General features: G+C 37.5%; 1 protein-coding gene across 1 annotated transcript in view; it reads left to right on the plus strand.

Moving 5' to 3' along the window:
- LOC306861308 (uncharacterized protein) overlaps positions 1-16,019 on the plus strand; it is a gene marked incomplete at its 3' end in the record, with an annotated part of 31,963 nt that overhangs the window by 1,725 nt on the left and 14,219 nt on the right. Inside the window, exons 2-3 of the mRNA XM_079403506.1 lie at positions 964-1,050; positions 5,069-5,119. Of these exons, the coding sequence (XP_079259632.1) occupies positions 964-1,050; positions 5,069-5,119 (138 nt within the window). The remainder of the gene's footprint in view (positions 1-963; positions 1,051-5,068; positions 5,120-16,019) is intronic.

Below are 16,019 nucleotides of genomic sequence, written 5' to 3' on the forward strand. Positions count from 1 at the left end.
ACCTGATGTGAGCAGTGGTTACTATAACAACAGGCGTGTAATTAAAATGTAATGTCACTGAACATCTATCTATTTAGTCATGACCACATCCTTCAAAATTCTTGTTTTGAGTGTTTGTGGTCAGAGGATGTGATTCACTATCTTAAGTAATTCACAAGTGACTCACTGCAATACCTCTGTTTGCAAATAGCCATCAGGATGAGCTGGCAAGAGGGGTTAAAAATAAAGTCATTCACCAAATATACTGAATTGTTTGGCTGGCAAAGATGATGCATGTATGTGAAAGAAACAAAACAAAACAAAAAAAAACAAGAAGAAATTTTAAATGGAAATTCTTTAAATTTAAAATAAATAAAATTAGAAATTCTTTGAATTAAATTTTTATATTTATTTATATAAATGATAAAGCAGTTGTTGTAAAGGACCAAGTGAATGGGAGACCACCAGTAAATGTGTGTATGGTTGAAGGTGGACCCTGTTTTTTTTTTTGAGAAGAGGGAGAGTGCAGCAGTGGTCTCAAAATATATTTGGACACTTCTGGACACCCAATGTACACTTTAAATGCATACATTTCTTTGCATTAGATGGGAAATCAAATGGCACCTGCACTTGGCTAAGCTATTTTTACAATTACTTTAAAGTAGCTGGTCCCAATGTGATTTTTAGAGGATGTATGAAGTTAGATCTCCTCTCGTTCACACAGCAGAGTAACCACAGGTGTAGTTCTGAATCACATTGTTCACATTAACTATGAACAGGATCCACTAACGTTTGACAAACAGAAAGTGTCCAAATACATTTGCTGTTATTTTGAGCTATGTATTTATTGTTTTATAATTTGAAAAAAGCTGGTATGAAAAGTGTGCTTGTGGTTTCTTCCAAATTAAAGCCACTTAGTTTGCTGATGGCCCATGGCATTGTTTCTTGTCCTCATGGCATAAGTTCACCTTCTCTCATCCTCAGGAACCAACAGGAGAGCCTGTCCCCAAACGACCGAGGGGACGCCCCAAAGGAAGCAAGAACAAGGGCCCCTCCAAAGCAGCGCAGAAGGTGAGAACCAGGCAACTGTCTGCACACCTCAACAGGAAAAAACAAACAAACTCACATCTAACTCTATCTATCGTTCATTCTGTGTATTGTTCTGTATGTCTATCCAACTGACAAGTTGTTCTATTCTTCCTTTTATTGTTCTATCCTTCTATTTGTCGTTCTATCTATCATGTGCCACTTCACAAGTACAGGAATATTAACCTTGGCAGTGTTAACTGAGGAAATAGGCTCTTACCATTTTTATGAGTCATTTATCAAGAACGTGTCAGGAACATTTAGAAGCATTTGAAATGTGTCAACATCCGGGTCGTATGTATGTGTGTGTGAATGTTGAGGGCTGCCGCTTGATATCATAAAGCCTGTGTGAACGGACCGCAGTGACCCGAACCTCTTTGCTGTGTGTTTCAGTGCAGTAGTTAACACTGAGCTCCAGTAATGTGGCGAGGGGAGTCCTGCTGACCTACACACCTAAAAGTAGCAGTGAATTCTACACACATAAATACTCTCTCTCTCTCTGTCTCGCCTTAGGCAAATTACACGCATACGTGAGAGAACCACAAACATGCAGGAACACACACACACACACACATACACGCATGCATGAAGTGTATACTTTGAGCAGGGAGTATAGAGCATATACTGTTGCATATTGCCAAACGAACTCTGTTCCCATTCCTTGCTAATACCCATGTAAACAGAAAAGCAAATCGCAGCATCACATAAGATTTAGTTGCCGTGCATCAGTTTAGCTGAATTTGACTGTCAGCATTTGTAATCGCATAATTCTGTTTATGTATTGGGAATGCCTTTAAAGAGGAGTTATTCTGGCGAGCGTTTTGTAATGAAGTCATTAACATTTCTGCCTCGCTTGTGTGTGTGGTCTAGTCTGGCATATGTTTGCGGGAAGTTCCCTCCAACTGTCAGTGCGTTTGGGTTTTAGAAGTATTACTATGTGATTCTCATCTCCGAGCCGTCAAGGGAAGCTGAGATGTCTATTTGCGGAATTAGTTTGCATTAATAACTCACTGACAGCTCCGACCACTCTCTTTTCACAGTGATGTACCACTATAAACAGTCACGGGACCGCTTTGAAAAGCTTGAGCACTTTTCTGCTAGCGTAATCCCGTTTCATCTTGTTTAGCATTGTTATGATATACAGTGGACTGATAAATCTACCAAGATGAAAAGAATCAAAATCGGCAAGGTGCCTCACTAGAGACACTTCTCACGAGATTTACTCTCCCATCCACAATCAGTCATCTGTCTCCTACCATTTTCACGCACGACCCAAAGTTTAAAGGCTCTGCTTCTCAGACTGACCCGCACTGATGCTGCACTTCCTCAAACATAGTGCAAGTACCAGCTGAGAACTCTTTTATAAAGTAAGTATTGCAGGATGAGAAAAGACATTGTTATACAAGGTTAAACTTCGGATAGATGGGTAGAACGATTGATAGAACGACAGATGAAAGAATGACAGAAAGGCAGAACAATAGATGGATATATAGATAGAAAGAAAGTACCTTGACAATACAACGAATAAACAAAAACCTCAAGGTTTATGAAATGTAGCAGTCAATAAATAATGCAAGTAAATTCACGCATTACAGATTCTGCCGTTGTTAGCTCTTAATTGCACTAAAGAACCCACAGAACTGGTATCATGTGAACAATCCAGGCTAAATCAGGCTAACCAAGCCATGATATACCTCAGTGGTGATTAGCAAGGTTTTAGCTGTCAACACACGTAACCAGACAGTTTCTGCCCTACTATGATCATTTTGGTCAAAACATTGGCCCTAATAACTAGCCCGAATATTTTCCAATGGCTAGACATTGTTGGAACTTGATACAGGGCACGAGAGGGCTAATTTTAAACTCTCCATTCGCAAAAGTGGGTTTGGCAGAGGCGAGACCGCCCCTCCCTTTCCATTAATGAGAGATGGCCTTGTCCCCGGCCTCACACGCATGCCAGGATGTCCTGGTGTCGAAGAGGACAGTGAGCACCCAGGCTCGTGTCTACCGTGGACACGAGACTTGGCTGGACGAGACACGCAAACACAGACATGATTAATTGATCAGGGTATCGGCTTGCAGACCATTAAATCTCCTCATTAAAAATGCAACATCCCCAACAGAGGACTGAGGGCAGGGAGACACTGATTGGACTGAGAAAGACAGACAGAGACATTGAGAAAGACGCTGACAAGGAGAGGTGAGGTTAAAGGGATTGTGTCTTTGAGAATGTGCAGGAATTATAAGCACCGTAATCTAATCTTTACATCAAATTTTTTACCCATTTTCAATCCTGTGAGGATGCACAGGGCTGACCACTGACCCGTAGCTACCTCTGTGTCCTTTCTAAGTGACCGGCTGTGGCGTGAACTATGACGCTCAGGTTTATGTTTCTCCATCATGCCTACGCAGAACGGTGAAGCGTCCTTGGGGTATTCAAAACAAACTGTGCTTGTTGGAGAGGTGGTAATGTGAGCCTTGGCAATGCCTGCATACTTAGTCAGGGCAAACAGACCAACCCAAACAGGGCTGAACACATCACACACAACACAAGAGACAGGGATGCATAGTAGAAGCTGTTGAGGAAGTCTTTCAAACATAAGAATAGGGGTTTAAAGGGACCCAAAAAAGAAAGTTCTGTCATCATTTACCCTCATGTCTTTCTAAACCCGTATGACTTTTTCTTCACCGTCAGAGAAAAATGTGCTAAAATTGTACCTTCAGCAGTACATTGGGGCAGTTCCTTTAAAGGTCCCATGACATGCTGTTTTTTGGATGCTTTTATATAGGCCTAAGTGGTCCCTAGTACTGTATCTGAAGTCTCGTTCCCGAAATTCAGCCTTGGTGCAGAATTTCAGCCACTACGAGCCAGTCCCACAATGAGCTTTCCTTAGGACGTGCCATTTCTGTGTCTGTAGCTTTAAATGCTAATGATGAGGAGAGAGGCGGGGCAAGGTGGAGGGTGGGTGTGTGTCCTGCAGCTGAAAATCTTAATGTCTTCCCCAGCTACATATTTTTGGGTCCATACCAGGAAATTTTTTTCCCATGATTCAGGATTTATTTTGACACCATATTGATAACTCTCAGATTAGTGTAATGCTTAAGCGTGTTGGTGGTGTTGTTAATAGGTTAGAGATGCACACTCTACCAACACTGATTTGTATCTCTGGTTGGATGTACTCAGTTGACAAACATGATACCACTGACACCTACCCTTCCTGGGTCATTCGCAGAATTCATAGATGTTTGATGATTTGAGTAAGGTTTCCTGCAGACCTCTGCATATCAATAGCCCATGGCCTGAAGAAAACGTTATATCCTATAAATAATCAAGATGCGTCTTGTCTTGTTAATTGTCTTCGACCATGCCATTCAAATCCGAGGGGCAAGATTCTCCTGCTTCCACCTGTCAAATAATTTGTTACGTTTTCAGAGGAGGACAAAAGTGTTGCCTGAATGACACATAATGTCCTTAGGAAATCCTACGCTGCTGTTTTGGCTCATATGGTTGGACAACCGTCAAATCAGAAATCCTGCCTCCTAAACAGTATTAATGTACTTTAGCAACAGGATGGTGAAGTTATGTTTTAGAAAACATGTTGAAGACATAGGTGTTTTATTTTTACAGACTACTTCAATGAACTTAAGTTGGAGCCACTATTATAGAAACCCCATAACTGTCTTTCATGGCCCTTATCTGGGTGGTTTTGCTGATAATGGTGCTCTTATTTACACTTGAATGGCATAAAATTCCTCTAGTGAAATATTATGCTGCACAGACCAGGAACTTGAGTAATGGAGACAGTTCATTGTTGGAGGCCCGGATATACCTTACAAACTCTTTCTGCATTAAAAGCATTAGAGGAAATGGAGCCCTAGCATTTAACCTTTTGTGGCTGTATATGAAAATGACTCCGCTTGTGACAAATTGTGTGCCTGAAAAATTTGTTTAAAGCACTTGATGAAATACTGGCCACTAATTCATGGTTGTTGGCATTTGCAGAAAGCTGAGACCACAGGGGAGAAAAGACCTAGAGGAAGACCCAGGAAATGGGTGAGTGTTTACATTAGTCATATATAACTGGACACATACGTTTGCAGCACTTTCCCATGTACCTTTCAAAACTATGCAGGGAAATTTATCAGTATGCTTTTCAGTGTATCATCAAGCTTTGAATACTTTGGAAAAACATGATATTTTCGAATCATTTTATTAATCATTCATTTATTATTCAATTTGATTTTATTTATTGTTACGTTTATACTTTATGAATACTTTTTCAGATGATATATAATCCAGGTATAATTTTCTTTTAATGTTAATTTTAATATAATTTGCTTAATTATTTAATTACCAAACAACGTATTTTCCTGTTGATCTGGATTTTTATGGAGTCTATATATACTGATGCATAAACACACACACTGTATCTATTTAGTATTTTACCAATTTCAGTATAAAGTCTTGAATTAATATCCAGCAACATAAATGTAACATTACATAAGCATTTTTATTTACCAACAATGTTGTAGAAAAGTATGATTATATTAATTCATTCCATTAGGGGTAAATTTGGAGGGGTATTTGTAACATAAAACAAAAAACAACTTGACCTTTTTAATTGCACAATTAAAAAAGAAATGCATATATAAGGTCAAGTTTTATATTTTAACTTACAATTACATATATATAGTTATTTTTTCAAATAATAATATTTCAATATAAATTCTTGAAATATATGCATATATTTTTAGTATACATGTATGCATAAGTAATTTTTAGGAGTCAACCCAATCATGTTCTTGTTTTACGTAATCACTTATTCATTGCAGAATTGATGTGCAAAAGATGGAGGATTTGCAACTGTTTGCACTCAGGTCTAATTCAGTCATTCCCCCAGTAAAGTTTTGGGTGTTTATCAGCCTGACACATTTGATTGATAGCTGGAGGAGTAAAGCCGCAGGCAGTTAAAAGTGCCACCAGAATGACTGTGGGGAGATATGGAGAAAATGAACCTTTTGTGGCATGCCGACTCTATGTCCTTATGGATTTTTCTCAGGCAGACAGGAAAAGCAAAGCATTCCGAAGCCCCTGGACACACACGCGCACACACACACACACCGACTTGAAAGATTCAAAAGTGTGTCACATCTGAATTCACTATGCGTTTTTAGGAAAATGACGGCACAGATTTGATATACCATGTGCAGATCTTTAAAGTCGGCTATTTTGTTCCCAGATCCTCGTATTGTCAGTGTGGTTTCATTAAACATTGTTACATGAATTTGCATATAGCACGGGGGGCTGAAATTATTTGTTCAATACAGAAATGAGTACGTTTGTATTGGAGGAAAACATGACCCATCTGACTCTATCATCCAGGAATGCGATTTGAGTCACATGTGAGCCGAGCTGTTCCAAAACTCCCTTTACATCCAGGTCTCGGCTGAGCCCCTATAGCGTACATGCTAAAGTTCAGCTTTTACTCGTCACGTCAAACTGTTTTAAGTCAGAAACTTTAATAGACACGCAAAGCGTAAGATGGGTCAGAGAATGAGTGCAGTCTTACAGAAGCATCTATAGAATGCAAAGAGCTTTGCTTGTGGATAAAACAAAGTTTTTTTTTTATTTTTTATTATTAACTAAAAGTTTTTATTTTTTTATTTTATGGCACTAGAAAGTGATTGTTTGAATATGAGAGAGTGACAATGTTGCTAACTGGATTCAAACTGGTGGTGCCTGTATGAGCATCAAGGCTCTAAATCTGGTTTTGTTGTTAGGTTAGTTACATTTATCTAGATTGTTTTTTCCTTTATTTCTTTTTTTGTGTTGCATTTTTAATGCAGCATGTCTATTAGAGAATATAGAAAGGTAACTTTCAAAAGTCCATTTTAAAAATGGCGTCAAAACTTTTTACGACATTGTAGGGTAAACGTTGATCCAGACGTGTGTGTTTAAATGAGTGTGTGAGATTGAGAGTCTGAACTGCTGAACTCTCTGGACTGAACTGATAAAGTTTACATTTATTGCCCTATTTCCTTTGTACTGATGCCCAAAGGTGCATTCGGCTGCGCTTTCATGATGGCTGCGTGATGCAGGTACACACTCCCACGCGCTCACACACACACACACACACACACATGCAATTGATCCACCCACACATTGATGTCAGTTGGTCTTAAACAAATAGATAGTGGAGTGATTTTCTTTGTAGATGCTGAGTAGACTTTGTCAATGTTTTTCCTCACTTAGCAATAGAATTTTTTACTTTTTAGATTAGAATAGGAACTTTTTCCTCATTTATAAACATTCTACACATAATGAAATTAATAGTGTGGAGGAAATTAATCAAAAATAAACCAAAAATTAGCTTTTGCTTGATGCTTTATCCATCAGTATGAAGTTCAAGACGACTGCCATATAAGTCCTTTTTCAGAGTATGTCTTGAAAGACGTAAATAGAAAAAAATGGTTTGTCTTCCTGACGTCTTCCGAACATCCTGAAGCCAAGCTAACAAACTAAAACATTATGGGCCAAAGGTTAACTAGACTTAAGCAAGGGCAGAAGTCTGTCAGCGAACAGGAGATTTTTCACATAGAAGTGTGATAAATTTTACCCTGTGGGGAAATAAATATACCGGCGCTTTCAACTATTTTCCTTTCAGAAAGGCATCAGTAATTAAAAAAAAAAAAATTTTTTTAGCTACAAATTAAAATCTTATTTTTTATTAAATTCTAATATTTATAATTTTCATTTATATTACCTTCACATTTTTCCTTTAATTTTGTATTTTGTTTTTAGTTATACAAATGACAAAATATGAAGACAAAATGCTAAAGAAATCTTCATTAAATCTACTACTAGGTCTACTACTACTAATACAATTATTATTTAAACATTATTTTTAAGGAATATTCACCAAAATGTATTTACCAGAATAATGTAAATACACAGTATTTCAACAACAAAAAAACAAACAAACATGCTTTTGATTATTAAAAGTTAATGAAACCATTCACATGGAATCCAGAAAATTGATGGAAATCACAGAATTTAGTAAAATTCTAGTAAAATTCTAAAATAATACAACTAAATTGAGAGAAAAAACTTATTTCATATGGCCATAAAAATTTGATTTGTTAAACTTTTAATAAATTGCTGTTAAATTGGGCAAGTTTCATGATTTCAATTAATTAGACATGCTTTTTGATGAATAAAATTTAACCATTAAAACATAGTCTAGAAGAAAAAAATGGAATTCAGTAAAATGAAAATGAAAAAATGAAATAAAATGGAATTTGTGAAAAAATAAAACTGATTTCATAGGGCCCTACTTAAGCTTTTTCTGTTGTGCAAAGGCACATGTTGCAGTTGATATGAGTTACAAGCTAGTGTGAATCTGGAGGCATATTCATCAGGCTGTAGTCATACTACAAACATCCTGAATGTGGAGTGGGCATAGTGGTATGACATCCTGTGAATAAGTCCGAGATGAACTTGCGGCCAAGTGTATTAATGATAATGAGTCAGAGATGGAAAGCAGAGAGAGACACTCCGATCGGAACGTTAGGGTGTCCGAAAAAAGAACGAGCCCTGCATCTCCAGATGTGTGCCAAGGCTTTTTTTGAGTTCAGCCAATGCAGTTTGAGGCAGAAAACCAACATTTTTTGTCTTCCTGTCTGTTTTTTTTTTTTATGAATGGGCAATAGGAAACGTGTGCGTTTGCAGCCCTCCGTCCTCTTGTATGGGTCATTGTGTGTGGGTTATGATTTGTTTAGCATGTCACAGATGAATTGACATGGCTGAAGGGCTGCACGGCAGTCTCCACATCTACAAGGTGGACTTGACAAGAGCTTTGCCATACCTCTTCTGGATAAACAAGTCAGTTTTCTTCATTCAGCTACTGCTCGCCCTCCTGGAACTAATTATAGCATATCCTTTTTGGCTACAAGGGGCCGCTGGAATGTTTTCCTTTGGCCCCCTCCCCCAACTAAGTATCTCCACCCCTCTAAATGGTTAATAGTGGAAGGTGGCTCTGGCTACAAAAAGAGAAAAAAATGCTTTAATCACTTTCATTCCTCCGGAGACATTTAGGACAGCCACCGAATGGTCATCAGGACCGCTTCATCCGCCAGGTTCAGAATGATCCCTGTTGAGATGGATGCATTGAGCTTCACGCTTTCAGACGGGAAATCCAGCAGTCAGAGGATGTAGAAAAGTTTGTGATTCTTAAAATAACGCTTTGCAGGTGGCACAGCTGCAATGTGAGGTTACTAGTTTGCTGCAAAAAACTGTGCTTCTCTAGAGTGATAAAATAATAAAGACCTTGAGTTGTTTAATTTGCTTACAGGAATATTTATATGAAAGGATTTGTTTTTTTTTCAGCAATCTGCCATGTTGAGCTCATCAGCCGGTAGATTGCATCCACAAGGAGTATAAATTATTTATTCATTTTGTGGAGGTTATGGTCAAAGCTGGGGAATATTGATTTTTCAGCATTTTGATGACGTATTTGCCTTTTTTAAATGAGATGAACCATAATTTCAACAAAAGGTTCAGTAACGTGCCAAGTAAAACTTTTAGTTAAATTAAAAACAAAGATGTTTTTCAATGGAAGCGCAATAATATTATATAATATTGGTAATAAAAACTAAAAAGACACATAAAACTAAAAAACTAAAAATTCAAAAGCACACAACACACAATTGAAAACGGACAAATTAAAACAATAATTGTATCTCATGGATATTAATATATGTACAGTATATGTATATACATATGTGTGTGTGTGTGTGTAAATAAATATTTATTATAAAAATATTATATAATTATGAAGCTATGATGATGCAGTACTTAGAAAACGATGGCCAAATAAAAAAACACATTAAATGATATTAATATTTACATTGCATGGTTTCCTAATAAATGCAGAATTTTCCATATATATCATTCAGACAACTTGTGCTTTAAAATTATGACCATATGTCAGGTTTTTATTTATTTATTTTGTGAAAAGTACATCTTTGAGTATTAATAACTCCATTCACTGGGGGCAGAATTGCATTATAACATTTCATTACTCGTCCTAGTCCTTTTATTTATAAATCAGGCCAACAGGAAGTCCTGCTATAGGGAGAATTCTGCGGATCCCCTGCACCAGGCGTAATGTTATCTGCTAGATTTGCTTCAGCAGCCAAAAGACTGATTTATTGCCCCCCTCTTCCTTTTCCGGGTGCTCCTCCTGCACAGGTGCGGAGACGGACTGGGTTCGCTGTGCCAAGTGGACAAGCCGCACTGTGTTGCGGGGGTGGGGGCGTGTTGGAACGGACTATCTCTGTCCTCAAACGGCTAACATTATTCAGTTCCCTTTCATTCTGCCAACTGGCCGGTGTCCAGCGTGTTTACACGTTTGGTTCCTCTGCAAGCGAGACCATGGCAGAGAAGGGAGAAGTTCTTGTGCTGTCTCTAGGCCTGCACGGCCCTCCAAGTGTTAGTTAGCCAACAGCCCTGCTTGTTTGTTACCAAGGCGAGAAGTGGGAATGCCGGTGACGACAATAGATTTACTTCCTGTGGCGTCTTCAAACCGTGAGGGATGTCACATGCGCTCAAAAGATCTGGCCAAGAGGTTGACGCTATGATGTCCACCTCATCTTACCCCAAGAATTCCTTTGATATGAGTTGACGACAGGGTCGTGATTCATACTCGCTCTTCCTTTCCCAGGTGGTTCACTCCACCTATGTTTGTTGGATCATGATGGCTTCGCAAACATCTGAGCAGGTCGCTCTCCAGCTTGCAAAATTGGAGGGAAAAAAACTATTGGGACGCTACAAACCTAACGACTCCCACCTCTAGGAAGAGACGAAGAAATAAGTGAATGAATAAGTGAAGAGGCACAAATGAACGGAGGACAGGAGACTATGGCGAGGAAGTTCTCTCTCATCTCACACAAGGATCTGATGCTTTTGGCTGGAGGACAGACAGTGTTGTCAGGTGGTGAGGAGTGGAATCAGAGCCGAGGGAGAGTCTGGCAAGGATGAGGGGAGGCGCTCGGCGTTTCAAGGGGAACAAGGGCTGCGATTGGGAGTCATCCAACAGTCTCGATTTGGTGGGGAGGCTTGGAAAACCCTCTGCCGCTGCCAAAGTGTGAAAAGATTTTTTCCCCCGCCTTCTTCCCTTTCTTAATGTGTCCATGTGTGAGGCGGGAGGAGGGTATTGTGATGGGAATTTGGTGTCAAACATCAAAACCTTTTTATAGCCTTCGCGAGCCTCCTGGGCAAAATATTGAACTCAGCAGTCAGCTGAGGTCCTGTCCTTCTCTGAGTCAGTGGCTTGGCCTTTCAGCCTGTTTTTATTCCTCGCATTTCCTATTCCACACTAAACGAGACTGAAATAGTAAGATGCTGTCAGCTTTATTTAAACTTGTAAACAAATCCCAGTGTTTGAAGAACACCACAATGAGACTTTGCTTTGAGTCATACGGGTGTCTACATGGGCGTCTACATGTCCTGTTACGTTTCAATTAAATCTGACCCCGTTTACTTTATTAATGCTTGTTCTAGTTGTTATTGTGCATGATTCATCAAGACACATTATTCAAAATATTTCATCAGAATTTAATAACTTGCTCTGCCTAGACTTTTATTTCCATATGATTCACCTAGACTAATGTTAGTGTAATATTATGTAAAGCAAAGGCCAAATATCTATTTAGACTTCTCAGGCTACAGTCATAAGCAATGTAATTACTGTGAGAGTTATAAAAATACTGATTGATTTAAAAAATACTGAAATGTGATCTGATTCTTTATTTTTCACAATTTTACCTTTAAGGGGTACAAAAACTTAAAGAGACACCTTTTTGTATCTGATTTACCACTAAAAGATTGATAGTAGTACCTTAAAGGATTAGTTCACTTTTAAAAAAACGTTTGCTGATAATTTACTCACCCCCATGTCATCCAAGATGTCCATGTCTTTCTTTCTTCAGTCGAAAAGAAATTAAGGTTTTTGATGAAAACATTTCTCCATATAATGGACTTCATTGGGACCCAAGCGGTTCAAGGTCCAAATGACAGTTTCAGTGCAGCTTCAAAGGGCTTTAAACGACGATGAATAAGGGTCTTATCTAGCGAAACGATCGGTCATTTCAAAAATAAATAAAAAAGTTTAAGTTTTATAAGCACAAATGCTCGCCTTGCTCTGTTCTGTGATGCGCGTTCATGACGTCACGTAATACGCAATTACATGGAAAAGGTCACGGTTGACTTAGGCGGAAGTACCGAGTCAGTAGGCTTTTTAATATTAAAACACCCAGGATACGCACACGAAATGGGCATTTTAAACGATAAACTGACACAAAGACATTTGAATATGTGTATATGGTCCTCCTTCCGCACGTTTGTAAACACTGACTCGGTACTTGCGCCTAAGTCAACCGTGACCTTATCAACGTCATTGCGTATTACGTGACGTCATGAACGCGCATCACAGAACAGAGCAAGGCGAGCATTTGTGCTTATAAAACTTAAACTTTTTAAGTTTCGCTAGATAAGACCCTTATTCATCGTCTGGTATCGTTTAAAGCCCTTTGAAGCTGCACTGAAACTGTCATTTGGACCTTGAACCGCTTGGGTCCCAATGAAGTCCATTTTATGGAGAAATGTTTTCATCAAAAACCTTAATTTCTTTTCGACTGAAGAAAGAAAGACATGGACATCTTGGATGACATGGGGGTGAGTAAATTATCAGCAAACGTTTTTTTAAAAGTGAACTAATCCTTTAAGGCTATTACTTCTCTAAAATACAATATGCACCTTTTAGTGGTAGATAAGGAACAAAGTTGTCCCAGTGAAAAGTTGTCCCTGTTGCACTCGGTACAACTTTTGCATTTCTATCTGTGTTGAGACAAAATATTTTTTTAGTCTTCAGTCAACAACTAGTCTGTTTCTAATGGATAATACAAGTTTTGCCATTTTTAACGTGTTAGATTGTTAGATTAAAAAGTCTCAGTTGTGAAATATAAAGTCATAGTTTCGAGAAACAATTTGCAATCACGTGAAATAGTCACAATTACATGGAAACTAACTTCCATAACATCACGATTTTCTCTTGCCAAGAATTACTGTTTTATAGAAGTCCATTTCCACCACATAAAAAAGTGTAAATCATAGTTATGATATAAAAATCAGACAGTCAAAATAAAATAAAATAATAACTTATCTCATTGACTTGTCATAATGTCCACTTTTCATCTCGTAGACATGACTTTTCATGTTATAATTTTGACTTTTTATGTTGTATGACAGATAAAATCACGTTTTTCATATATTTTTAACTTGTTGAATGTTTTGTTTCATTTGGAAATACTTGACATTACAGAAGTAAAAAAGGTTGTGAATGTCAAGTCATGTTGACTCAAGTTTGAAACGCTTTTCTGTCAATTTTAGAGTTTGCCAGCATAAATAATAAGGTCTTGTGGGTTAAAACAAACTTCTTGTTTGTACAGCATGTTCGGAAAAGTTACTTTTCATAGTTTTGATTTCGTTTGGCAGGACTCCTCCAATTAGACGTAGCTGGATGGTGACTAGATTTTTGTAATGAGCTGCAAACATTTTATTAGCAATTATTGAAACCCTGGGCAGGAGTTGGGGTCTTGAAGTATGCACTTGCAAAAGCTTCGTTTACATTGTGGCTTGGAGCCGTTCCTGTCCCTCACTTGGACGGCTGTGCAAGTTAGATGCAGTGTGAGAGAGAGAGTGGACATCTCTACCTCATTCCCTGCATTCCCAGAGACCTCTCCCCTCCTCTCGTCTCTCTCTCCCTCTCGATCTGGGGCCCGAGAAGCTGTATTCCTGCCAATAGGGGTGTGTGTTCACTCTAGAGCTCTACTCGCATAGCAGGAGTTTGCTGGGACCACCTCAACGGATTTCCACCGGTGACCCCTGTGACCTCTTCCCCTCATCTCTCGCTGCCCCCCCCCCCCCCCTTTTCCTGTTCCAGCTTCTGGAAGCGCTTTAATAATTTTGCTCTGAGCCAGCGACCATAACTACTGCCTCGATAGGTGCTCCGGAGATGAGAATGTGAGAGGCGAGAGATTGAAATAGGGGAGAGAGGGGGGATCAAGTGAAAGCAGTGGGGGGAAAAGATGATTACAATAACTAATAAATAAGTTTTCCCCATATTAGAGAGATTCAGTAGTGTAATGTTGTCTGTTGTTTAATTGGTAGATTCATAGTTTACGTTGTATGCAATAAAAGGTAATTGTAAAATAAGAAATAAGAAATAATCACACTGAGTGATAAAAAAGTCTCAGTTGTGAAATATAAAGTCACAATTACCTGGAAACTTACTTCCCTAACATCACAATACTGTGTTTTTTTCTCTTGCTGTCAGTATTCATGATTTTTTTTGCAACATTAGGAAAGACTGGTAAATCATAACTGGTAAATAATTGAATAATTATGAGATAAACAGTCAAAAATAATTAAAATTATGACTTTTTACCTCATTGTGACGTGTTATACAGTTTCATAAATATATCATTTTAAGTTGTAAGATGGATTTTTAATGCCATAATTATGACTTATCTCTGAATTTTGCTTTTTTGTTGTAATTTAAACGTAATGTCATAATGTTGACTTTTATCTGTGAATTTTAATTTAATGCCATAATTTAAATTTATCTAATAATTTTAACTTTTTTTGTAATTTAAACAGTCATAATGTTGAATTTTAATCTCTGAATTTTGACTTTTAATGCCATAATTGGTGTTTTATCTCATTTTACCTTTTTTATTGTAATTTAAACTTAATATATCATAATGTTGATTTTTTTTTTTTTTTTTATCTCTTAATTTTGACTTCTCATAAATTTGTATTAGTATGTCACATTGTCACAATTTTTTTTTCCTAATATGGAAATGGACTTTCATAATTTTAGTTACTAATTTCATAATACACTTTACATACTTTTTAGAGCAACTATGATGAGAACAGCACAATGCAATCATTTGCAATCAATGGTTAATTTATAATCGGCACTTAATTAATCCATAACGGCAGCATCAATGCTGACGTGTGAATAAATAAAGGAAAATAAGTGAGGGAGAGAGAGAGCGAGGAAGACAGGAAATCTTTGTGTTTGTATGAACAGGGAAAGGTATGTGACATAATTATTGATGGTGACACCTCTGCGACGCGAGTCCTTTATCATGGTATGGCCAGGCGGGGAAGCGGTTCACACAGAGGGCTGTGCACATGCATTCTTTCACTGACGTCTTTCTCCAGGCACTTCAGGACATTTCCATGAAAACATGTATGTTACAGTGACTTTGATTTATACATCCCGAATCTGAAGAAAAACAACCCCAGATTTAAAGCTGTTAGAAACTATGACAGTATTCTGAAATGTTAACAGGTTCAGGACCTCTGCATTCACTCTTGTAAAAAATACTTTCAGAAGTTTTTCAATGTCTAGGCCTTTACATAGATAATATTTGCTAGTGTGCATTTATAGTGTGTGCGTGTATCTGTCTGTCTGTCTATCTATCTAGCAAATATTGATATGAATGATTAATTGGGATTAAATCATTGCGTTTAATAATAAAACTTATTGTTATTTTATTATTATTGTGCTTTTTTGGCATTTATTGAAATGAATTCTATATAATTTAAAAATATATCTTATTTTAATGATTTATTTTCTAATTTGATTTATTATTTTTATTCATTATTAATTTTGTTTTATTTTTATTTATTATTATTTATTTTATTATTTTGTTATTCAGTAGCCCTACTGCAAACATGTATTTGAATAATAAAAAAAAAACCTCTTTTATTGTTTGAGTTGGAATGTTTGGTAAAATTGAAACAGACTTTGGCAAACAGATCGAGAACTATAAATCTATATTTCCGAGTATGTAAAGAATCCCATTGGACCGACTGAGGTATTGAC

Source organism: Barbus barbus (assembly GCF_936440315.1).
Source record: "Barbus barbus genome assembly, chromosome: 42".
Taxonomy (NCBI): domain Eukaryota; kingdom Metazoa; phylum Chordata; class Actinopteri; order Cypriniformes; family Cyprinidae; genus Barbus; species Barbus barbus.